Below are 27,297 nucleotides of genomic sequence, written 5' to 3' on the forward strand. Positions count from 1 at the left end.
AAAACTTTAAGAATTGTTAACAACGTGTTTCTAAAACTTTAAATATTAATGCTATTTGAGGATGGTTTTGTCATTTATAACATGTATATTTACGATCACAATTGCGAAAATTAGTTTTTATACATATCTAAACTTTATTACACATGTAAATTTCTTATTTCATTTATATCTGATTTGTTTATTTACAAATATGCAAACTTGTGATTCGTATATGTAATCACAGAATTTCATATAAAAAATGTTAAAACTACGTACTCTCTATTAAGAACAAAAATATATAAAATATGAAAAAAAAAATAGTTGGTTATTAAAAGTTCTTAAAGCTTTTAAAACCCGGTCCTATATCTATTAGATTGATGTTTCACTTCATAAGTACCTCATCTAACAGTATATTGTGCATCAGCAATGAGTAATCAGCAAGTTGAGGCCGTGTACGCAAGAAAAGAAGACCTCTAGCAACTCCAATTGCAATCTTAACCCTCGAAGTGAATAGGTGTTGCTCTGTTCTTCTTTTAACTGCAAGATCAACAACTTCTTTTATCCCACTTTACTAGCATCATTCAAGTACTCGTGTACAACTATACTTCAACTACTTGCTAAGGATACTTACATTGCACTTACCACTGAATAGATAATCCTTTAGGTTTCCTTGATGCATGAACTCGTAGATAATGAGTACTGAATATTCTTCCACACAATAACCTAAGATCTTAACAACATTGGGGTCATTAAATTCTTCCAAACTTTTCATCTTCATCTGCATCCAAAAATAATGAACTAGTATATTAAGAAGGTGGTCCAATTAAGCGATAATAAACTCGTTACCATGGAAATTGTGGGGTAGAGGGAATAATGGCATACCTCATTTACCATATGAGATTTAAACTTGTGTCTGTAGAGCCTCTTAACAGCAATGCTCAATCCACTGTCATGTGTATAAGAAGAATCTGTCTTCTTATCAAGCCAACCTTTAAATACCTCACCATAATGTCCACGGCCCAACAACCTGTGACTACTGAAATTCCTGGTGGCAACTTCCATATCACTATAGGAATATATTCTTAGAGAATCTGCAGATGACATAAGCATATTGAAGATATAAACAGCCAAAAAAACGTGAGTATAATTTACAAAATCTTGAGTTGATTCCAGTATTTGATGTGTGCTCTTGTCGAACAATTTGACTCACACAAACAGGATCCTTTAATTTTTTATACTGATTCACACAAACGATAATGTGCCCATTCATATATGTAGGTCCCGAAACCAGATCCGACAACGAAGGGCTTTGTTCTTGATAAACGCTCGAGACGGGTGCGGTGAAACAAACGACCGAACATAAATAATATAACGATAAAATAAAGGAACGATCTCATAACCGGTACAAAATATTCATAATATTAAACGGACCGATCCCACCCAAGGTGAGCTCCCCTTGGATGGTTGTTTACACCATAAAAAAACACACAAACATATGACAACAAATGACATATATATAGCAAAATAAAAAGATAATCTAGAAGCTTTCCCCTCGTTGAAGCTAAACGCGTGCCCGAAGTTCTCGTCTCGTGTCCGAAATTCTAGCCCATTTTAATTATTAACTTGACCGTAAATATATAACGGGTTTCATACTTTGATATCGCAAGTCACATTTTTGACCTTACAATATATTTACTAAAAAAAGTTAAATATCACATGATAAAGCCTGGATCAACCTATTAATGCTGTAAATTTGTAATGTTTATTCTGTATTTTATTACATGAATTATACAGTTTCCTATGTTGGATAAGTATTACTTGGTCAGTAAGGGATTTGACAAACGTGTAGAGAAAGTGGAACAAAACATTGGCATACGATCCACCTGGAAACGATTATAAAAGACAACGCTTCAAGAAAGCACAAGAAGCAGAACAAAAAGACATTGAACGAGCTTTTGGTGTCCCAAAGGAAGTGGCAAATAATTCACCAACCCGCCAAAAAAATGCATCCCTGAAGCATTATAAAAAATCATTTACACTTGTGTTATTCTACATAGCATGATTGTGAAGAATCAAGGTAGAGCTATATCTCTCAAACACGTAAAACAAGGAACCGGTAGAAGCCAATATTCTCACTTTTAAACGATCCCAAACAATCCACCACAACCTTGGATCGGATCTCATCGAGCATTTGGATCATTTGTATCAGTTGAACCATTTAAATAATTATTTATATTTATATTGATATTTAATTTCTAAATTTATGGAATAATTGTTTTATCTTTGCATATTGTTTCATGCGGGAAAATCTAGGAAAACCTGGGACGACACCATGCTTTTTGGGGAACAGAAAGAAACTTGGAAAAAGTTGATGTGGCATGCGGGATAAAATGGGGAAAATGGGGAAAAGTGGGAGGACTCCCTCCCTATGCGCTGAGGGACCCGAAACTATTCAAAACTATTTTTTTTTTTAAATAGACTTGCTTTTATCCAAGAAATGGGCAGAAACTTTTTGGTATATTTAATGACAACATTATTCTATTGTCATTTTTCATTGATGTACTATTGTCATTACAGTGTGTTACAAACATACTCACTAAGGAAAAAAAAAGCAAAATATTTCAATCAGAAGTTAAGAAGGATTTTGGCCATACCAGAGTTATGTCTAGACCCGGAACTGTCAAATTTCTTTTGTAATGCCATTAATTGTTCAAGAGTATACACAACCTCAGCCATTGTAGGGCGTTCTTTTCTAGAACTTTTTGTGCAGAGGTCTGCAATATGGACAAACTCCTTCAAACATTTGGGAGAAATTTGCTTTGTAATATGAGAACTAACAACTTGTTCTAATTGTCCTTCTTTGACACACTTTTTAGCCCAGTCTGCCACATTGTGCCCCTCGTCAACAAACAGTGGGTCGACTGCACGCCTCCCAGATAGCAGCTCAAACAAAAAGACCCCGAAGGCATAAACATCTGATTTCCTGGTCAACTTCCCGGTCCTACAGTACTCGTGATCTAGATACCCAAATGTGCCTTTAGGAGTGGTAATCACACCAGAAGACGGGTGATCTACAATTTTTGACATCCCAAAATCTGAGATCCTTGCTGCCCAATTCTCGTCAAGCAGAATATTTGAACTTTTCAAGTCTCGATGTATGACTCCATGTTGGGTACCCACACCAGTGTGAAGGTAATGTAGTCCTCGTGCAACACCTATGCTTATCTTGAGCCGATGCATCCAAGATAAACGAGTATCAGCTTTGTGCAAATGATACTCAATAGTCTCATTGGGCATGTACTCATAAACTAGTATCATCTCATTGTTATCGATACAATAACCAAATAAAGACACTAGGTTACAGTGCTGCACCTTGGTAAGCATCTCGATTTCATTCATGAACTCAGGTGCCCCTTGCGTCGAAGATGAATCCAACCGTTTAATGGCAACAAGACGTTCAGTAGCATCACTAGTACCACATATACGACCTTTGTATACCATCCCAAAACCTCCCTTTCCAATGACTAATGCTTCATCAAAGTTTTGAGTAGCTAACTGAATATCAGCAAGAGAAAAACGATGAAAGGCGTCTTCCGTAGTTAACGAATGCAATTTCTCTTCATCACTTTTTACTGCTAGAGGGTTTTCTGACATATTGTTGAAAGATTATAGCAACAAAAGAGCTCTTAGTTCAAAGTAAAATTCACAAAAGAATAATAGAGTTTTATATTCCAAACGTAGTAAAGGCATCTTCAGAATCAATAAAGGCGGCTTGCATCTTCAGAATCAATAAAGGCGGCTTGGATGTTAAATTCCACATTTAGCCAGGAAATAGTCAAAAGATTATAAGGCTGAGGGGTGGGGGGGGCGCGAGTGGGGGCTCCAGCCAATAATATTGTGACGTGTGGCAGAGAGAGAAACTTGATAAGATGGGTGTTGGTTGTGGTGCTCGCGCCCCGGGCCCTGGTGTGGAGGGGCGTGAGCGGTTTTTTTTTTATTTTTTTATAAATGTATTAAAAAAACGTATTATTAAAAAAACTCATAAATTATTTAAAAAAACACACATTAATTAAAAAAACACATTAATATCTAAAAAAAATTAAAGTACTAAAAAAAAACATTATTCTTATTCTTCGGCTTGGTCTTCTTCGATCAACCTCTTCCGGATACGTTCCTTTTGTTTTTCCATCAGCATTTGGTCGACCGGATTTAGGTTACTGAAGTCTCTTGTAAGGAAGTCCAAATCTCTCATTCTTTTTTTTTTCCTTTTTGTCATTAGAGACCACCTCCATGGTTTTGTTGAATTTATTGAGGGATTCAACAAGATCGGCGATGTTTACGGCTTCCCCCTCAGCCGGTTTTTTCCCCCTGGCGTCCCTTCCCAATGGCCGCCTCCTCGGCGGTGAAGACGTTTCCTCCCCCGCAACGTTTAGGTCGAATCCAACCCGGCAATCCGACCCGGCGGAAGTGCTATACGCTCCAGACGAACTAGTTTTAGTCCGTTTCGGCCCTACTTCCGCATCAAGGTCCGGCGCCACCAGCTCAACCCACTTAGAACACCTTCTCAACCTCTCCCACACCTTTACATCGTCCCACGTCTTCACCGTCCCATACCTCCGCAGGCACTCCTGCTTCCACTCTTCGACAGTGAAATTATAAACCGCCAAATCGTCACTGCCACTTGGTCTCATACGACCGGCGTTCCTGTTGAACAGATTAGTAAACAAGCCGACAAATTTTCTGATTTCGGTCCACCGACCCGAAATCATATCGGCGTTCCGCTCTGTACTCCCAACGAGCGAATAGAACGTCTCCCTAACTTTTGTCCAAAAGACCTTGCTCTTTTGGTAGTCCGCTGTAAAATGCATAAATAAATTTGTAAGTCATTTAACTTTTTTATTTAACTTTTTTATTAAAAATCATTTTTAAAAACATTAAAACAATTACCGCAACGCCGATCCTCAGAAATGACTATCCAAGCCCGACACAGGGCTTCCTTCTCATCCGATGACCACGGAGTGGTTTTCCGTTTCGTCCTTCCAGTCGAAGCCGAACCCGACCCGTCCGTTGCAACTTGTTTTTTCCGGTGGACGCGTCTTCTTTGTCCCGCAGCTTCACCTTCTGGTTCTTGTGTCTCCGGAACAACAAAGTTAGGAGACGGTTGTATGTTGGATGGTTGAAAGCCGGATGATTGTTGCGACCCCGAATAAAACATCGGTTGGTCCGGTGCCGACCATAAATCGTCGTAACTGTAATCTGAATCTAGGTTTGGGTACCAATTTCCAGCCATGTTTTTAAAAAAAGGTTTGGAAGATGGGGTGATTTTGGGTTTTGGGTGTGGTATGTGATATTGGTATGTGATATTGGTATGTGATATTGGTTTTATAGAGAAAAAATTTTTTTTTTTTAATAAAAATAAAGAGCCAACGGCTCTATTTCTAAGCCCCAACGGCTCTTCACGCATTCCCAGGCCAACTTTACGCCCATTTTCACCCGCTAGCCCTCTTGCGCCTGCCTTGGTCTGCATGCTCGCGCCCCTCTCGCGCCCCTCTCGCGCCTCGGTGGTGTGGTGCTCGCGCCCCGGGGCGCGAGCGGATGGGCTCACGCGCCCCCTCTCGCGCTCCACACCCCTCAGCCTAAAGTAACAAATAATATAACAATTTATTTGAATTATGATTTCACAATGGACTTCCATATCATTCAATAATGATCAAGTAAATATCGTCTCCACACATGGATATATATAATAAAATCAGTTACTATACAAATTATTCAATGATTAAAAAGCAGAAAGAAATGGACATGATTGCTTTAAGATCTAGTGTGAATGAATGACCGGTCGTTTTCCTGGACCACATGATAACGTACAATACCAATCTAGACTGTAATTTGGACCAATTCAGTATAGTATTTTTGGAATACAAATTTTGGTAGCGGTACCATTATATAACAGTAATGCCACGTATAATACTGATCGTGGAGTAATATAGCGTTTGATTGAATATCGCATGTAGTTTGAACGAGAATACCAGTATGGAAATGAAGAGCCTACCCATGAGAATGGGCTCATAAGTAGGCTCTAGCCCAACAAAGATAATAAAGAGCCCAACAAAATGAGCCCAACAAGGAAGGGATTCTAGAAGGCCATTTTGAGGGAAACGGATTTGGAGGGAAACCGCATGCTGCACGTCTGATCCAGTCGGTGGCCCAACGCATGGCAGTCTCGAGATATGAAGCGTAACCCGCGGGATAAAGATCCAGGAGGCCATTGGACTGGAGGAAAGCAAGGCAAGACGGTGGATATACGAAATGTAGATATAAACAATAGATATTATGTATACTACTCCCCTTTTATGAAAATGAGGAGGAAAACAATGTAAAGATATTCGCATACTCATTCATATAAAACCGATCACCATTCTCTCTATCTTGTTAGGAACTTTACCCCCTCCGAGAATAGGTTTCAACAGGAAACAACTAATAACAAAAAATAAACAACTAATAACAAAAAATAAATGGAATGTGTATTGGGGAAATTCGGGAATAACAACTTGGACTTTTTGGGAGTCGTTTGCACTTTCATATTGAAACTATTTTGTGATTCTTCAAATGTCTTAGTAGGATAAACTCATATATCAAGAACTTTGTATCTGAGTTTTGAGAGTGAATTTCCGTGAACCAGAAAATGAGCGTACGACCCAAAAGAATAGGATATTTTTTTTGAGTGGCCAGCAAGTCCTTCAAATGGCCTACAAGCTAAATTCACCACATCGTGAATTTCGATCCGGAAAAAACCTTCACCTAAGGCCAACAATCGTAAACACTCACCTGAAGACACGACAGTGCGGTGAGATAAAACCCGTTCATTTCAAGGATCAAACTAGCGAAGGCCACCTCCTCGTCTAGTCTCTCATTATCACCTAATGCCTCTGAAACTAAATGTTTGGGGGTAGAAATTGAACATGGGTCATATGGAACACCAAGTCTATCCATTACCACTTCGCCTGTCAATCCCAAACATGCTCTTATTTTAGGGTTTGGTAACTACTTTTGACTAATATTGTTATATTAAAAATTCATTAGAAAATAGGCGTTTTTTTCCCTAGACTAAATAGAGGGAATCTTAATTATTATTTAAAATTCGAATTGGTAGCTGCCCCTTGGATCCTACTATAAGGGGTGTACCTCCTTGGAACCCGTTCATAAGAGGCTTCGCCCCTCACATCGTAATAAAATGAAACAAGTGTGCGCTCTGCACCTGTGGACTTGTTTTAATTGTATGTTACGATTTACATTGATCAACGAGTTAATTTATAACATTCTTGAAATTTCAAGTGTTTGATTCGCTAGTCGTTATGTAATCATATGAGCATATGTAATATGCATGCACATTTATTCTTCAACGTATTATGATTTACATGTATAAAATATACAATATATTAATCATTTCTAGTTGGTAATACTAAATTTGTATGTGAAATGCATTATTCTAAATTTATTTCGTCATTTAAATGTGTAATCAAAAATATAATACGTTAAACCCGAAATGCCATGACAAATACTTTTAATCATGTAACATAATTAATTGTCACAATAACTATTTTAGCATAAGTATTTGTAATGGCATCTTTTGTTATTTAAATAGAAAAATTGAATTTAAATAATCCCAATTATGAACTATTAGTAAATAACAGTCACAACTAATGGGTTGGTCGGTGACAATCTCATCTTTAACATATTAGTTCACAACAAGTCGCGACTAACAGAAGCTTAACTCCATTACACTCCGGTCACCGAAAAAAATGTATTTGCCGGAAAAATCAACTTTCTCTCCGGAAAACTCAACATTTGCGCCAGAAAACTCAAGCTAAACATCACCGTCACCACCTGAACAACACCATCACTAACATCCACCACCACCATCATCGTTGCCACAAACTGAGTGACTTAATTATTATACCTTTAAAACTTAAATGATATAATTAGAACACTTTGAAAACTTAACTATTAAATTATTATTCAACAAAGTTACCTTTTATTGAATTTTGAAAGTATAAACATACTACTTAAAAAAGGAGAAAGAAAAACGACTCAATTCACATTAAGCCCAAATACTCATAAAAGCCCACGAGCAAACCCAAACACTTTACCACGTCACCCTCTCTTCTGATGTGTCACTTCCTCGTTAGCCAAGATGATTTGTTCCCCAAACTTTTATTTCACCCCCTTCAAATATCACTATCAACCCTCAACCCCCTCAACTTTCACAAAATCAAAACCAAACACTCCCATTTCCAAAATCCCATCAATTCATCTTCTTGTTACACAAACACACACACTTTGACGTCACAGATGGGTTCGATTTCGTTATGGGTTTTGCTTATTTTCCCCATTTTCTTCCATTACTACGTCGTCGTATCGCAGCAGATCTTCCCAACTCATGCAGGTAACCCTCAAATTATTCAACTTTTAGTGTTTTACGAACAATTAATTTGATGGGTATGTTTCTTTTGTTATAAATTTGAAGTATATCATGAGCTATTTGGATTCATTTGCCCACCTGGGTAGTTCATAGTTTGATATTAAAAGGCTTTATGTTATGCCCAATTTTGGGTATATTGGATGATGCTTTAGAGTTAAATGTTTACATAATATGTATTATTATCTGAGAGAAATTTGGGATTATTGAGAATTTATAAAGCTGAGAAACTCGTTTTCCGGCTTATATTAGTCGATGGGTTTGGATCAAATACAAACTTAAAAAAACGTGTTACTGTGCAAATCAAGTAGTGTAATTATGTAATTACATTGTAGTGTAATTAATAATTACACTATGTTGTATATCTAATTACACTACTTGATTCGCGCAATTAGCACATTAATTTAATTTGTATTTTATCTGAGCGTGTTAGTTGATAAGCTCTCAAAAGGGAAAAATAAGTAATTCAAGCATCCCCTAGTGGATACTTAATAATAACCGATTCGAGATGGTCAGTCTCCCAATAGATAGACTCTTTGAGCGGGTTAGACTCCAAAGAAATAGAGAGAACCAGACATGTTTACTTCAGTTTTCTTCTTAATATTAATGAAGATTAAAGGGTCTTTTATAGGCTACAATGCATTGAAATTAAAGGTTATTTTTTTGGCCGGGGGGGGGGGGGTTGCATTTATGTCACTGGATGTTCAAAACAACACAAACACGGAGATTACTAAAACGTAGTGTTAGCGTGCTACCGATAACCAAAAAAAATGGTTAAACAGTATAATAGTAACACAGATTAGATATATTAGAGACACGAATACTAGAAGGTACCATGCAGAGACCACCAAAAAAAAATATAGGGAAACTTAATGCACTCACCCATGTACTGAGAAAGGTGCAAGTCTAGCAAATCTTGCCTAATCCGCTCTTACACAGGTATAAGTGCGAGTGAAAAACGAATGTTACTTTGACAGACCTTTCTTTTATATTTTACGACACTAGTAGTGTATAGCTTATGATCGCTGACTTGGTTAGATACTGGATATAGATTTTGAATGTTTGTAAATGGTTAATTGTCAGGTGGCTTAAGTCGTGCCTCTCGAGAACCAAAATATGATATTGAATTCCACACAGAAGATTCACCATTTCATCCTGTAAGTGAACACTGAACAGCATATTAAATCTCACAAACACAATTTGCAGAGGTTGAAATTTCAACCTCGTAAAATGAGTCATCTTGGGTTGTGTTTATCTCCAACAGTTTAATTTTTATGGTCAAATTGGTCAACCGGGGTCAAACACTTCTGAATCGCTTTATTAAGAAATTGATTATTACTTTTAGCAATATGCTTTTTTATAATTTGTATTTAATAAACTTAATTCTAAATTTGGTCAACAAGGTGTTGACGGGTTGGCCCGGCTCGTTTGAACCGACACTAAAAACTACACATTTGACCCAAACTTGCTTTGACCCGTTACCCAACCCACCTAACCACCCATCATTGCATAAAAACTATGTGAGGTTTTCTGTTTTTAGGATGATGATCAAGAATCGGTGGTGATGCCAAAGAAAAACGGGGATAAGTTTTTATGTTTCTTGCCGAAAGTGGAGAAATTGACGAACGAGAAGCCAACTGTACTTGAAAACTCAACAAGTTTAATTTTGGGAACCGAAAAACGTATCAAGTTGAAAACACCGGATGAATTGCTTGATGTACTTAAAGACCAATGCTTACTCAGGGTCAGATATTTTTACAAAAAGTTAAACGAAATTATAAAATTAATTATAAATCCTGTTTATATGATAAAATGATTAAAAAATGATTTTTTTTCTTTTCGCAGCAAGAGGGGTGGTGGTCTTATGAATTTTGTTATAACAAGAAACTGCGACAAATTCATTTGGAAGAGGACAACAGGGTATGGATCAAGATTTATACGCTTCTAGACCCTCTAAATGAACCGAACAAACACGAACAGAGCATGTTCGTGTTCATCCATTTAACTTTAACTGAACACGAGTATTTAAATGAACATATTTTTTTGGTTCATGTTCGTTCGTTAAGGATATGAACGGTTCACGAACGTGGACGAACGAACATACCTGAGTTAAAACCAATTAAAAGTTAATAATGTAAACAACAATATGTTGGGCCTAAAAAGTTATTAAAATTAGATTAAATTGCAAGGTGTCTAAAATATTTAAATACGTATCCAAATGTAAATGAACAAACTTAAACAACGTAAACTTACCAATGTAAATGAACGTAGAAGAACGGACATAAGCGAACTTAAATGAACGAACAATACATGTGTTCATGTGCGTTTGTTTATTTATAAATGAATGTAACCAAACCTCCCGCTGCACGGTTTACAAAAGGTTAAATGAGCATGAACAAAAAATTTTGTTCATTTAGTTAAACTAACGGACATGAACACATGTCTCGTTAGTCATTTATGTTCGTGTACGCTCGTTTACATCTGTTCACTTAAATTCATTTTTGTTCGTTCATGTGCACTCTTTTATGTTGATTGTTTTATGCTTTCTTTTTCAAGTTTGTTCATTTACTTTGGCTGATATATTTATTAGTTAAGTATGATTGCAAAAAGTTTAGATCTTTTCTAGGTAATTAATTATTAGTTAAGTATGATTGCAAATTCGTGATTATTTCAATAACCATCTGATTTCTTGAATGAAATGATTCTGGATGTTTATACATTAAAAATATACTTTTGGTGTCAAGTATGATTATAAAATCTTGGATCATTTCTATTATTATCTAATTCTTTGTGGGCCCGTTTTTAGGTTGTTCAAGAGTTTGTATTGGGTGAATATGATGCTGAAGCTACAGCTGCTTATAACCGTAACCTATCCAATATTTCAACTTTAAAAGATCCCCGCTCTAAAGATGCATCACAAAGGTAAATTAATTACATATTTACATGTCAAATCGGATCTTTTTTGGCCATCTCTCTTTTGCTTACTTTCATAACTAGATAGTGTATTAAATATGATTGCAAAAGCTACACCATCGAAAGGTGATTGGTTTCTTAATACACTTTAGGCAATTACCAACTCGTTTGACCATTTGCCGTGGTCAAAAAGTCAACACTTTTTGTCCATCTTTTCTTTTTGTAATTTCATATAATTAATTATTAAATATGATTGTAAAAGCTATACTATTGAAATGATGATCGGTTTCTAAATACACTTTAGGCAATGTTCGACTTGTTTGACCCACTTGACTTGGTCAACAAGTCAACACTTTTTTGGCCATCTCCTTTTTTTTCTTAGTTTCCTAAATGATTAATGCATTGAATATGTTTGCAAAAGCTATACTATTGAAAAGGTTATCAGTTTCTAAATACACTAATTTTCGACTCGTTTGACCCATTTGACTTGGTCAACAACAGTTTGGTTGACGGACTGCCCACCAACACCTTTATGTCCATTTTCTTGAGTTTCTTTAATGATTAAATATTAAATATGATTACAAAAACTGTTTCAAAATAGTGATTTAATTTTTTGTTTAAGGATAGTTATTTCATTTATTAGTTAAATAGTGTTTTAAGCTATTTCTTAATATGATCAATGCAGGTATCATGCTCATAAATACACAAACGGAACCACTTGTGATCTTACAAACGAGCCTCGCGAAACCGAGGTTTAACACATTCCAACTTTTACTCAACTCTCATGTAATTTTCACATTATTATTATTGTTATCATTATTTTTTGTTAATGTTATTTGCAGGTAAGATTTGTTTGTTCGGAACCTAGAGCTATGATCAGTTCTATAACCGAATTATCAACATGCAAATACGCTCTCACAATCCAAATCCCGACGCTTTGCAAGCACCCGTAAGTTTCCGTCTCATTCAATTACTTCATTTTATTTTTACACTTCTTCTGACGGGCATTTTCGTCTTTTCAGATTGTTCCAAGAAGAACGACCCGTTTGGTACACAATCAACTGTAACCCGCTTCCAAAAGACTACAAACAACAAAAACCGGAAGATGATATTATGCATGAACATAATATTGTTACGGTAACTGATAAGTCGTCATCATCATCTGTTTCAGAAGAATACGCAACATAAAGATATTTTGCATTGAACTAACAGAAAGATTTAATGGTGTTTTGCGGTGCACAATTTTCTAATTATATAGTATACTCATGGAAGTTACACAATTTATGTGATGTGATTTTAGTTAATTGCCCTTTTGTATTTGCATGAATAGTGGATGGATTAAATTGTGTTTAAAAAAGTATAAAATTTGGTGTGTTTTTTTTTGGGGGTTACATGCAGTAGTTGTTTGCATGTATGTTCTTATGATTAATGAACTCTGGTTATCATGATAAAAAAAACTCTTAACTTGGGAGTATGTTTATGACGAGCCCGAGCTCGTTTAGCCTGTGCAAACGTGTTTTGAGACGGACTTGGTTTATGGCTTGTCAAGGCAAAAAACCTTATGATCGATGGATTTTGCGGATCTGCTGCTTTTGGGACCGGATTAAGGTGTTCATTGGGTTTGTATATGTATATTTCAAAAATATATAATAAATCGAAAACGATGTCGTAAGCTTAAAATTGTTTATCGATTGGATTTTTTTTATTTTAACAATGAAAACCGTTAATGGTGAACTCACGTGACTCCATTAACGGCAAAATCTGATACAAAATTTGCAAGTCACGTTCGTGTAAATTAATACCTTGCTAACCAACAGGTTCGTGTAAATTAGAGCTTGTGTTAGGGGAAGTTTTCTTGAAGTTTGTGGCGGGAAAGTGGTTTATTCAAACATGAGACCCTTTCTGGAAAGGAATCAAATTAATGTTAGATAAGTTATATAAATATATGTAATGTCATTCAAATTCTTCGGTTTTAACATTATTGAGTTGTTAGCACAGAACAGCCATGCCCAGTAGTATTTTATGAATAGCAAAGCTAATAGTATGGTTTGAAGCTAGGACCGAACCAAAACCAAATATGTAATCTAATTCAGTTTTTGGTTTAATTCGTTTGATCAAATTTTGAACACACTCGGTTAAGTTCATACTAAAATTGCAAACCACACTTGTAAAAGGGCAAAATTATACCAAAATTGTATATCACGAAAATTTGCAAGTAAAAAAAGGCAAAATCTGATACAAAATTTGCATGTCACGAAAATTAAAAAGAAATTCATACCAAAATTGCAAATCACGAAAATAGGAGGGCACCGAAAGGCAATCGAATAATCCCCCAAAATTCGAGTGAAGAGTTCACTATCTTGACATATACCTTTGCTCGTGAGAAGCAAGTGTAACTATTAACTTTGATCGTGAAATGTGATTATAAAACATCATCAACATATCACGTTTTAAGTACATCTTAACTCGATTAACCTGTACATTTTTTTTTCAAGTTACACTAAAAAAGAATCCTTGACGTGGAACAATTATTTCTCGAGCATTGCAACCAACACGAGAATATACCCATGAGCCCCACCGCCCTCGGTTCAAACTTATCCTCCTCTCGCCTTTGCAACACCTGTAGAAACTCGTCTGAGCTTAACCTTCCATCTCGATTCGCATCAAACAAGTAGTATATAATATCAATCACCTCATCGCTTAAAGAAATCCCACAAACCTATCACCACGAAAATAAATCATTTAGAGCTTTATATTTCACATATAAAGTTATACATGGAATTGTTACATGTGACCACTTCTATATGGTCCCAAGATATTATTTTACCTGTTTTGCTGCTCTTTGGAAATCACTTTTCGTTAGGAGACCATTAACTTTCCCATAACTAAAAATGGCGACAGATAACGGTTTCAATTGCGTTCGTAACTCTGCAAACTTCTTAAAATCATCAAATGAGATCCGAATATTGTTGAGACTTGGTTCATCATCTATTTGGTCAACTTGGTCAAGAAACTTGTTGATGTGTATCATATCGGCTGATGCCACCATTGATAGCGCGAAGTCCGTAGCGGATATTATGCCTATTGATTTGTGGTCGTAATGAGCAAATTCAAGTAACAAAATCTACATATTACAAAGATCAAACAAATGTTTCCTTACATTAGTACAAAATAACGAGCTTTCACAATTTAGCATAGACGATAAATTTGACTCATAAAAACAGGCTGGTGAGTTTCCACTTCTAACTGGCAGACGAAAAAAATATAGGTCTTAAAAAATAAGGGTCAAGCGGATTAAAAGTAGCATAAAACGTTTTTTTAATGCAAAGCAATCGCCACTTGGGTAGTTGGCCCAGCGATAGAGGCTTATGTCCCTTGGTCTCGGATAAATCCTTAAACACTGTGTTACTTTAGGAAAAATGTAACATAATACTAATTATATAGAAATCATTTCGTGTTTTGGTAAACCCAAACCGACCTAGATTAAGCTCAATCATCCTTTCTTACCCACATTAATTTGTCCTGTTACTTAACCCACACTTGACCCGACCTAGATTAAGCTCAATCATCTTTTTTTACTCATACCATATTGACCCGTTACTCAACACATTTGATCCGACCCAAACAATGCTCCATTATCTTTTTGACTCGCTATTTTGACATGTTACTCAACCCGTTTGACCCAAGCCAGATCCAACTCAAATAATCTCTTTTTGACCCGTTACTCAACCCGTCTAACCCGACCCGACCCAACCCAACTAGAAGAAACGCGGACCTCATTATTCAAATCTTTCAAAAACTGAACAAATTTCTCGAGCGCAAGACACGATTTCCCGTCCTTCCCGAAAAAGTACTCAAGAAGCCCACCATTTTCAACCGGAGTCGAAATTTTAAGCCCGTTTCTCATCCCGCCTCGCTGTCTAGACCCTTGTCTATGCTGAGCCCGCATCATTGCCATGACTTTCTTGAACTCCTCCTTGTCAATATCACTAGTCAAAAAGTCAAAGTTTGACCACAGAAGTCAAAGTCAAGCATGATAACAAACCACTAATTTCAGCAAATGTATAACAATTTACCCGCTGTTATCAAGATCAAACATCTTAAAAGCTATCGAAAAGCTCGATTCGGGAATGCTTAACAACGTAACGAAAAATATATATCTGGTACAAAAGTTCGAATCGAAATTAGCATCCCAAAATTTATGAATTTGAATTGATATTATGGTTTTTACACTTACTCCGCGAAGGAGATAAGCCCGTCGTTATTGGTATCGAAAAGCATGAAGAATTTTGATGGAGCGCAATGTAGATTGGTTGGTGACCATTCCCCCTTCAAACATCCCTCGCGAATACGAGTAGCGTCTGAAGGGGGAAACACTGGTACCACTGCACGCATCAAGTCTGCCGGCGTCATGAATGGCTCACCTGTTGGAGATCGGTATGATGCAAAATACTCAAAAACCTACAGTTTCACGTAATTCAAAAAATTAGAAAATGACACAGTATCAGGGATTCACTGCCGTGTCATATGGGCGTATGGATATATGGTCACATAGATAAGAAGCCAAAAGTGGTCGTATGAGGTGGCGTTGATCACATTGTATAATGTTTAACTAACACAAAAAATATGACGTGACTACTGATAAAAGATATGATACATATAGATAACTATTTTTCGCTCTATTATACTAATATAATATCGTACTTTTTAATGTGACAGACATGTAAATGTATACTTTTAGATGTGGTGTCACTCTGACGTAACTCTAAAACATTTATGAAAAATTACTAAAATGATCATGACAAATGACCAGTCAGTTTGATAAAATAGTCTTAACTTCTAAAACTTTTCAGTCAATTAGTGTGACAACCGACAAGTGTTTCTTCACGCAACATTTTAATCATCACTCATCAGATTTCAATATTAACGTAACATATTTCCATCTAACACAACAAATATATTATCCTAAAATTAAAATGGAAATATGTTCAGTCGTCATGTAAAAGTTCCTGGTTGTCTAAAACAATTTCTTAACTAAAAAATCAGTCAAATTATATTTTTAATTATATTTATTAAAAGTTATGGAACAATAATACCACCTTTTCCGGTGGACTTTGCGTTCGGATTCGTTTCTCATACTTGAAGAAAACCTTCTTCCGGTACGAATCCGCAACGATATACCTCGCCTTCTTCTCAGAATCCGACGATCTTTCAATAGAATCCGAGTACGCAAACGCAAAATGCGAGTTGGGTTGAGGCACATAAGTGAAATAGCAAATGCCTAAGCTCATCCCAACGACAACCGCACCCCAAGTCAGTGATTCAAGAAGCGATTCGACCTTTTTGTGGCGATGGTGACTCGGGCCTTGAGTGTTAGGCTTTGTGGAGGTGAAACGGCATTGGGAGGCGATTGCGCAACGGGTTGCGGAAAACGACGGTTTTTTTGTGAATAAAGCGGAGGAATAATGCATAGTAACGTAGGTTTGAGATCAGTTTTGGATCAGCAGATTGAAGAATGAAGGAATAAATGGTATTTATATGAGTGATAAATGAGAGGAGTGGTGGTGGATAAACTTGGCGGGAAACACGGTTGTTCATTCGTTGAGTGAGATTGGGTCAATGTGGGACCTAAATGTTTGTTTCTTAATGGGCCTGGGTTTGGGCCGGTTGAAGGTTTATACTAGAGGTGGGTATAAAATCCGGTTACGGACACGGAACTAGACCCGTTATACCCGATCTACGGGTACGAACCAGGTTTCAGTTTCTCAAAGAAGTCGTACATGGACCCGGAATCGAACAGGGCCCGTTGAAATCGATTCCACCTTTATCTAGTAGAAACCCCAACCTGACCCGGGCAAAACCAGATAAAAGTTCGGCAAATCCTATCTAAAACCAGGCCATACCTAGAACCGGTTCATGCGCGACCCGATTCTTGACTTTGTTGAACAAATCTAGAACCGGTTCTTGAAAAAACTTGGTTTGCCCTTCTCTAGTTCATACTTGAGAAATCCTTTAACAGAAACCATAAGTAATTTTTATCTGGCGGAATAGAAACTGGTTTACAGCCAATATTAACCGTAGGTTAGGGATCGATTAAGGATTTTTACATAGGAATTGGTTAATTATAATGGGTGGTTCATAAGGTGAAATTTAATTTGTTTAATTTCAATAGATAATTTATATAAGTATTTAGAATTATGTTAATTTGCCGTTAAGAAAAAGAAAAGGAAATATATTTAACTATGTATTTGTGTGTGTGTATATAAAAGGTAAGGATCTTAAGAGAACCATTAGCAAATTGAGAATTTTGAGAACCATTTTGAACCACTAAAAAAACCTCTAAAAAATATTTATAAAATTATAAAACAAAAAAAAAATGAAAATTTTTAAAAAGTTAAAAAACCAAAATTCTTATATTTCATTCCGGTTTCATTAAAAAAAACAAAATTTTTTTCTTTTTAATTCGTATTATACCTATACACATATGTATACTTTCATTTAATCTCTAGTTACGTAATGTACACATATGTACATTATCATTTATCTTAAATTACACATATGTGTATATGAAAAAACATGTGTGTAGATATTATACATATATGTATAATAAAAAAACTGATTTTTTTTCCTTTTTAATTCGTATTATACCTATACACATATGTATACTTTCATTTAATCTCTAGTTACGTAATGTACACATATGTGCATTATCATTTACCTTAAATTATACATATGTGTATAGGAAAAAAATATATGTGTACATATATGCAGATATTATACATATATGTATAATTTAGCTAAATCGAGATTTTTTTACGTTTTTTTAAGAAACCGCGATGATAAATAAGAATTTTGGTTTTTTTACTTTTTTTTATTTTTGTGTTTTTTTTTTGTTTTATGATTTTTTTTATTTTTAGGTTTTTTATGGTCCAAAATGGTTCTCATAGTTCTCAATTTTCAAAAAGTTCTCACATGATACTGATCCTATATATATATATCTATATATATATATATATATATATAGGTGGGATCTAGTGAAAACTTAAAAACTCCTAAATAACTATTTTTAACTTTTTTTAAAATTTTTTTTGAAGTTTCTTTTTTTTACATTATTCTTATATGTTGTTACCGGTTCAAAAAAAAAACTTGTCGGTAACCTCATTGGTATAGTACGCATGTGTAATAGTGTGCATTGCATATATGCAAAAGTGTTTGTATTGCATAGAATACAACACTATTGCACATATTTGATACACACTATTGTATATCTTACTACTATAATAAAAGAGTATCATATTTGCCACTTGTCATGCTCTCAAGACTCCTCTTTTTTCTAACCCATATGCACTAGATAAATCAATTTAATTTAATTATGCATTTAATATATTAGCAATTATATTGTATTAACTTTTAAGATTGTAACTTGTAACTATCAAATTTGACTTAATAACTGTTCAAAAGTCAAAGCAATACTGACGACTAAAAATGTTGATCTTTTAAAATAAAGTTTATCTGTTTTAATTAAAATCTAGATTTGTTTTCTTGGAATTTTTCTATGGGGATTTAACATTTTGGAATTTTTTTTATTCAATTATTTTTCACTAATGCTTGGATTCAACTTTAATTTTTTAAAAGGAATGATCATATCCTTGGTTTGCTAATTGCCTAAAAGAATAATGAACCAACACTTTTTCAATTGATATTTTAAACTTTCAATGGCCAATCAACACTTTTTAATGAAGAATTATTTTCAATTTCAAATCAATTGATATTTTGATTTGTTTTAGTCTTATTTAAATTTGTTTGTTTAATTCATTCAATAGCATCAAGAATCCGACTTCATTACTGTTTGTGCGTCCGTTGACACATTTAGTGTAAAGGTATGTCACTTATCATTTTAACTTATTTTCCTTTATTATACAACAACAATAAATTATTAAACAACATTTGTTATTTACCGCTTCTTTTTTAAAATAGTAGTTGACACATTTGTTACTAGAGGTGCACAAACTGGTTTTTGGTTTAAACCCGAGCAGTTCATTGAACGTCCGGTTCTTTACACTTTAAATGGCTATATTTTATAAAGAAGTTTTGATAGATTATATATATCATCAGCTTTTTTTTATAACCTTGAGAAACTGCCAACCAAAGCATTACCAAGATTCTTTTACTTACTATATGCTACCAATAGATTTGGGTCTTCACGTACGTCAACCAACACTTACGTCAATTGATATTATTCGATCAGTGTTGATATCTATGTATTGATACTACCATTACGGCTGGAACTAATTACCATATATTGATTTCCAATTGATATTTCCTATTTTCCTTTTCAATAAATTGATTTCCAAATTTCAATCGGGCATTACATGGAATGGTTAATGAGCTATAAATGGATATGATATGTGAGCTATAAATTAGTTTTGAAGCTGGCGTATATAGACAGACGGGTTTTAAACCTGTTTTTGACTAACCGGTTTCAAAATATCTTTTTTATTGTAACATAAGCAATTGTTAATATCATTATTATAATTACAATCATATTTTCCTTTACAATAAATTGATTTTTCAATGGGGCATTACATGGAATGGTCAATGAGCTATAAATGGATATGATATGTGAGCTATAAATTAGTTTTGAGCTACAAATGGGTTTTAAACCGGGAAAACCTGTTTTTGTCTAACCGGTTTCAAAATATCGGGTTCAAACCGGTTTTAGCAAAAAAAAAAAAAAAAAAAAAAAAAACTCTAAACCGGTCCTAACCCGGTGGTTTATAACTACAAACTGGTTTTTGTAATATCGGGTTCAAACCGGTGTTCCTGTTATGCTCCTTAGAAATCTTAACCAGAAAGAAGACTAATGTAACGGTACTTGACTACAAATTATATCTTTAGGTACTCGTGTTATTGAAGCAAAAATTATTTCTGGAATTAACATTGGACATAGAGTTTTGATCCATAGATCACCACTAACTTTAACAGACAACAAAATAGCATATAAGTTTCAAAGACGACAGTTTCCCCTTGCAGTATGTTTTGCGATGACCATAAACAAAATCCAATGTCAATCATTATCTAGGGTTGGTTTGTATTTGAAAGAACCCGTGTTCTCACATAACAGATATATGTCGCCTTGTCAAGAGTTACAAGCAGGTGTGGGCTAAAGATTATGATTCTTGATAAACAAGGTATTTGACCAATCCAATCACAAATGTAGTGTACATGGAAATTTTTTATTATTTGTAAAATAGTTGTGTAATGTTTGTTTTGTAATTCATGTAATTTTAATGTAAGTTGTAATTGTATTAATAATATATGATAATTGTATTATGTGTTATTGATTGTATTTTGCTTAATGTTTAAATATTATAATTTTTATTAATTCCCCGTGTAATAGACGAGTCTCAAACTAGTATGCAGTATAAGACTAATACACACATCGAATACACATTAGTATGTATGTGTAATACAACATTAATGCACATGTGCAGCACATCGAATTTTATTTTATTATTATTTTTTTCCATATAATACAACACTACTACACATATACAATACACAAATATTGAATATATGCAATAAAATACTATTAAACTCAAAATATATAGTAATACACATGTATAATACAACGGTATTGCACAGTAATACGTATGTGCATTACAGCGGGTTTTTTTTTGTTTTTTTTATTTTTTTTATTTTTTTCGATTGAAATATAAGAAAATATAAGAATAATGGCTAAAACAGAATTTTGAAAATATTTTTTTATTTTTAATTAAAAATAATTTTTTATGAGTTTTTAAGTTTTCTCTTTAAAGGTGAGTTTTCTCTTGATCCTCTCCCTCTATATATTTATATATAAGAAAGAAGGCGTGCAGGATCTAATTAAAATACAGACGAATACTCACATTTAGGTATTGAGTTATATTGAAGGGTAACAAACTAAATAAATTATTAAATGGAAGATTAAACGGGTCATGCATAGTAATGTTATAACTCCAAGATCATCTAACGTAGTTTTTAAAAGATTGGCTTTTGCGATTCATAATGGGGTAACGACGCAACTTGTTGTCCGTTTGCTTTCTGTTTCGATGTAATCACTACTTTATAAATATGTCATTTACAAAGGTTAAAGTTCGATAAGTATTATCTAACTACTATATTAAAGCAACACATAGTTTACAAATGGCCTTTTAATTAAGCTATTCACATAGGATTTCACCTCAACAATTTCCAAAATATAATTTACACATAATAAGCTATTTAATTTTAATCTACTTATTTATATTATTAAAATAAAATCATTCTTCCATAAGGTATGTTATTATGAATTCATAAGATAAAAATACGTTGTATTAAACATAGTTTTAGACATATAAATACATTTTAATATGCTTTTGAGATGACAAAGTATGTTATTACGTGTATTATTAAATTTAACTTTTTTGTTATATTTTTTTAACAATCCGTGTATTATGCGGGCTATATCCTAGTATAATATCAATAAAAGTAAATTTCTATCACATTTTCATACAATTTATCCCTTAAATCAACAAAAGTATGATAAAACATTTTGAATACTGTTGGTCTTTTATTCATTTTCATTTACAAACCCTTCTTTTTATGGATGAACTAAAAGTAAAAATTCGAAACTAACCAAAGTTAAAACTTTATCTCAAGGATAGCCAAAACTTCTAGTTACCAAAATTAACTAATGAACTTACTATCCTAAAGGTACGCATGTGTTGAATTCAAGTGACATTATGAACCTAGTTGGTACTACTTCAATTCAATGAAAGTATAGCCTTTAAAATCAAATTAACTATTATATTATTGTCCAACCAATTGCTCCTTCAAATTTCTTTTCCCATGGTCCACAAACATCAAAACATCCAATTTGCAAACCTAATGTGATCCCTACTCGATCAAGTGTCGGCCTCTTTTAACGGGGACGATTACAAGGGCCAAAATCCCACAAATTCGTAGTTATTATCAACATGTATAAATGACAAAATTATAATCTGTTACATTTTGTATGTCTTTTATGTATTATAGGATTGTACTGTCTAGCCGTATGTGGTTATGTTGTATAAAAGAAGGAACAAGATCTAGGATCGTTAGTATACGTGTCTAAAATCGACAATGATAAGTTTTTGTTACCTAAAGAAGTGAGGAACCCTATATTTCAATAATCTCAAAGTTGTATAATTAATTTTGCAATTTGTATCTGTAGAGGTTCAGAGGTTGGATCATTTGTTACTTTGAACTTTTGGATGTACTCATCATCTATAGGCCTCACTATTACTAGTGGTGTGCATGAGTAGGCTTTAGGTTCAAACTTAACCAAAATTGAAATTTTTGTTTCATAAAATCGTTTTCGGTCATAAGTTTGTATTCAATTTACATTTGGGCTGAAATGTTTGAGCCAGAAAAGTGTAGGCATAAAATAATGAATTTAGATCACAAACTTATTTTGACCAAAAATATTTGTTAACCACTTATTAATGAATTTGCTCCTACAACTTCTGGCCCATATAATGAGCATAGACTATCAATGTAATAACAAACATTATAAACGAGCTTGAATCTCCGGTTAGGTTCAACTTTGGGATGGTTTGGTTTTAGAAAACAAGTTTAACTGAACGACACTTTTTGGCTTTTAGAAACACAAAATCGAACTGTCAGTTATTAGTTTGAATCAGTTATTTTCATTCGTTATCGTTTGTTTCAATTAATCGGTTTTTTCTCGCTTCTAATCACACATACATTACTTACATGACAATGTAATATCTCTTACTTTTTGTACTCTTCTCAACCACCTCTTAAAACTCAATTATGACAATATTTAAAACTTGTTTCAAATGCCCCTATTTAACTATTAAGACGAGTTATTGTATATTAATTTTATATACGTACACATACATATATAAGACACTCATTGGCTATCTAGTTCATACTATTAGCCATGGACTGGTATTCATGGTTAACAAAAACCAATCTAGACCCACATTTGGTTTATGAGTATGGACGAGCCTTCACTCACAACGAGCTTCAAAGGGGTGACACAAACTACTTCACCCATGAGTTTCTTCAAAGCATGGGAGTCTCGGTTGCGAAACACCGGCTTGAGATACTAAAGCTTGCACGAAAGAACATAGGAACATGTCCCAAAACCGGTTTCTCAAAGATCATGTCGGCTATCACCAATACTAGATTCATGCTTTCCAAGAAACTTGGAAAATGTGTTTCATTCAAACACTCGGTTTATACCCCTACACCCATGCCCGACCCTAACCCCTTTCGACCCCAATGGCCGGGTATTAATCTAAGGAAGAACATGGGGTTTGATGAGAATGTGGAAGAGAAAGTGAAGACCAAGGTTAAAGGGGTTTTGAGTGTTTCTGGGCCTTCGGATAGGAAGGTGCAAGAGAACCTGATGGTGTATAGTAGCCCGATGGAGACTAGACCTCGACCGAACCATTCGGGGCCACTTGATGTTGTGGACTATGGTCCGAGGCTTGGGATTCCGTATAGCATGGTGCATACCACGGGTTGTGGAGATGATGAGATGTCTTCAGTTTGGTCCTTAATGTTTCAAAATATCAAGCCTACTTAACTGCGTTGCTACTATTACTGCTACTGCTACTGCTACTGCTACTGATATGTTTACGGATGCGTGTCAACATTTCTTGTTTTCTGTTTTTTTATTTGAATTTTTGTTTTTTTGTCATCTAAGTATTTTATGGTCTATGTTTTTATTGTTTGTGATACACTATTGAGTTTGTCCTTGGTGAGTCTTTGAATACCCCACCATATCTCAATGGATGATAACTAAATGGTTGTTATCCATGTCAACAAGCAAGGACCAGAGATTCATGTGTTGTTTCTTTGATCATCCAAGTGTAATTTTAATTATCCTCCCTTATATTTGAAGATACATTTTCCAGCTCACTTTGTTTGGGTTATAAATATATTACTTAAATATATTAACTGTATTAGTTTGAATAGGTTGCGCCTTAATAATATTTAACACGACATGAACCCAACATGGTAATAGTTAAATTTAAGTTGGTCGTTGGCCAATAAGCTAGTTAAGTTAATGTATCATCGTATCTTGTTCGGGTTGTAGTACCAACGTCTAATATGATGTATCTTGTATAAGTTAAGAATGGGTAAGGTGTTGGTTTAGCGTTTAGAAGATGGCTAAAAGCCTAAAGGTTAGATGATTAATGCCAATGTAGTTAAGCTTATGTTGCGTTATGTTATATCGTGTGTTATAGACTATAGTCAAACAAGGGCAATTAGTTTCAGCATAATCACATAGTTTTCATAGTTTTGTAAATGTTTCCTGTAATTGTGTTCGAAGTTCAATAATAAAATTGTTTCTTCACTTCTCCTTTTCTTTGGTGTTTAACTTCAGTTTGAAAATCGTCCAATAATAAAATCGTTCATTGGCCTAGCATGTTTAAGATTAGAATATATAGTGCTGATTTCCCTTTAAAAAAGTTCAAAAAATTTAAAAACTTAACAACCAACCATTTAAAAAAAAATTATTTGTTAACATTATTTAAGAGTAGTTTTATCATACTTTATATATTAATTTATGAGTACATATATAAATCACAAGTTTACATATGTATAATAAACAAATTAGATATATATGCAATAACCAGTGTAAAAACTTTACATATGTGTAGAGACTTATTTCATAATTTGAATCGTAAACATGAACATAAAAAGTGATAAAACTACTCTCAAATTTAATATATAATTTTTTTACGAAAATAATTTGTTGTTAAAAGTTCTTAAATTATATAAGAGGTTGAATGAAACTCATCCAGAATACAATTAAGTCTTTCTGAGCTCTTAAGTGTAACCCAGTCGGTTGCTAACTCATTCGACTAGTTTAGATAAATAAGTTATAATTTTTGGGCATAATGTGTGTTGTGGTTATGATTGATATTGTTTACACAAATATATAAATGCGCTTTGGACATACGATGTCGTGAAGGATCCTTCCTTCGAGTCCCAAACACCCCTTGACGCTCGACTTTTCAACTTCTGCACTTCAATCGTGTTGCCACACTACTGCCGCCGCTGCCCGCAGGTTGCTGCCGCCAATAGCCGCTACCTCCGCTGGCAGTTGCTGCTGCTTCGAGTCTTTTCAACTTCCATCCGGCAGGGCCATCTCAATCTTGAAGATTGTTCCAACTTTCATGTGCATGGTAATTAGTAAATACTTGTATAGTTTAGAATTTAGATAAAAACCTATTTTTTATTTAATTTATAATTATACAAGATTAATCGTTTGCTCGTTTAGTGAATTGGTGATGTCTTCTTCACAGGTAAAACAAAAACAAGGTGCTTTTTTCACCCTCTTATATATAATGTAATTGCGTTTATTGTTTTGTATGTGTAATTTGACTTTACATTTGGTATTCATCTAGGAACTCTTAACTAATTAGTATGATATGATTAGACATTTTTTTGTGTTTGAGTGGCTTTACTGAATCAATATAGACTTAATTTAGCTTGATTCATGATGCCATCCAACTATATGATAAAATGTCAATTAGCTAGTTTTGGTAGTCACCTTCTTGATCGATTAATCTTGTTTCGTGATGATTTTATTAACAATTTGCGCCATCTTTATAAATAGTTTTCAAACGATATTAATCATGATATATGTTTAACAGAGAAAGCAATTCAACGAACATGGATATATTGAACTAATGAAAGTAATTAAAGTTTAAGTTCATTTAAGATGTAATGAGCTTAATGAAAATGCATATTATTTAGGATGAGATAATTTGTGTGAGTATGAACATGATTTGTGAGAAAAATCAGAAATTAGACATAAAGTCTACAAATTAAATTGAATTGACAGTTAGGTTTGTAAACGTATTTTCAATTAGACCAGGTCATGACTCTTGAAGCAAACATAATTGATATTGTAGACTAAATAGCTTGCAGACAAGGCGATTTTTAAATTGGCAAAACATATCCTTGAGTTCTTTCCTACCTCTATTCACTAGAAAAACGATGGTGAATTAATTCTTGTATATGTGGATTAGATGAAGCAAACATAATTAGTAAAAAAAATTGCATTTAAGAACACTCAGAGAGTTAAAAGGCCACAGAAGTGATTATGGTGCAGGTCCAACTAAAAAGGTCAATAGGTGTCATGCTAGTTTGTAACAGTTGCATAATACAAGTGTAAGAAGCATAATTATAAGTTTTGACAGCCAAACTGACCATTTTTAAACAATTGTCCCGACTCGTTCCTTTTTTGCCATGTATATTTTTTACAATGAAATTTGGAAAAGGGTCTCGAAAGTTAATTCTGTTTTCAGCCTCTAGAATGGTTGGGTAGGCACTACTCTCTTTGACCCGACCCATTTTATACCCAAACTATTTTGTGCCCCCCGTAGCAAAAATTCCTGGATCCGCCTCTGGGTACAACGATAATTAGTAGCGCATCACCAACATTCTTTTCAATTTATCTTTTTCTATTATTTTTTTGTTTCAACTTAATTGATTTCATTGGTGATTACTCATTTGTGTTGTGTAACATTAAACATTGTTATTCGCTAACCGGGTATTCTTGTAGATTCATTTGGGAGTATTCACAATCGTCCACATTATCCAATTATACCAATATGTTGTACAAACAAAACTTTGTGAAACTATACTGGTATAACATTCATCATCCTAATGGTATATAGTGCATATATTAGCAAAAAAGAATGAATAGTATATTTTCTTCTCTTGCAAGTTGTTTAATTACAAATCTAAAATGAAATACTAAAAACGATTTGAGTAGAAACATGCCTAAATACAAGTCTAAAATGAAATACTTCAAACCATTTTTTTTCTCAGTTTCCTAATACTTGTAAATAAATATTTCTCAGTTAATGGGCAGCGAT

The 27,297-nt window shown here is 34.1% G+C and overlaps 3 protein-coding genes and 1 pseudogene across 3 annotated transcripts; 2 read left to right on the forward strand and 2 right to left on the reverse strand.

The window, feature by feature from the left end:
• Nucleotides 1-2,604: 2,604 nt before the first annotated feature.
• LOC143566279 (receptor-like protein kinase ANXUR2 pseudogene) lies at nt 2,605-3,633 on the reverse strand (annotated as a pseudogene).
• Nucleotides 3,634-8,308: 4,675 nt separating this feature from the next.
• Nucleotides 8,309-12,646, forward strand: LOC143566269 (protein OS-9 homolog). Its single transcript, XM_077053014.1, has 8 exons — nt 8,309-8,425; nt 9,542-9,615; nt 9,999-10,202; nt 10,304-10,378; nt 11,265-11,380; nt 12,057-12,123; nt 12,214-12,320; nt 12,394-12,646. The coding sequence occupies exons 1-8, from the start codon at nt 8,332-8,334 to the stop codon at nt 12,557-12,559; spliced, it is 903 nt and encodes a 300-aa protein (XP_076909129.1). The 5' UTR covers nt 8,309-8,331; the 3' UTR covers nt 12,560-12,646.
• Nucleotides 12,647-13,871: 1,225 nt separating this feature from the next.
• On the reverse strand, nt 13,872-16,842 carry LOC143566271 (calcium uptake protein, mitochondrial-like). The gene is made up of 6 exons (XM_077053015.1): nt 16,471-16,842; nt 15,609-15,832; nt 15,448-15,531; nt 15,147-15,360; nt 14,199-14,495; nt 13,872-14,090 (listed from the first exon to the last, which is right to left on the reverse strand). Exons 1-6 carry the CDS (start codon nt 16,840-16,842, stop codon nt 13,872-13,874), a joined length of 1,410 nt encoding a protein of 469 aa, XP_076909130.1.
• A 6,494-nt stretch (nt 16,843-23,336) lies between these two features.
• LOC143566272 (uncharacterized) lies at nt 23,337-23,987 on the forward strand. Its single transcript, XM_077053016.1, has one exon. It carries the CDS (start codon nt 23,337-23,339, stop codon nt 23,985-23,987), a length of 651 nt encoding a protein of 216 aa, XP_076909131.1.
• The last annotated feature ends 3,310 nt before the right edge of the window (nt 23,988-27,297 follow it).

The sequence above is a fragment of the Bidens hawaiensis genome, unplaced genomic scaffold (assembly GCF_021521415.1).
Source record: "Bidens hawaiensis isolate Kalapana, Puna unplaced genomic scaffold, B.hawaiensis_p1.1 tig00022866_1, whole genome shotgun sequence".
NCBI lineage: Eukaryota > Viridiplantae > Streptophyta > Magnoliopsida > Asterales > Asteraceae > Bidens > Bidens hawaiensis.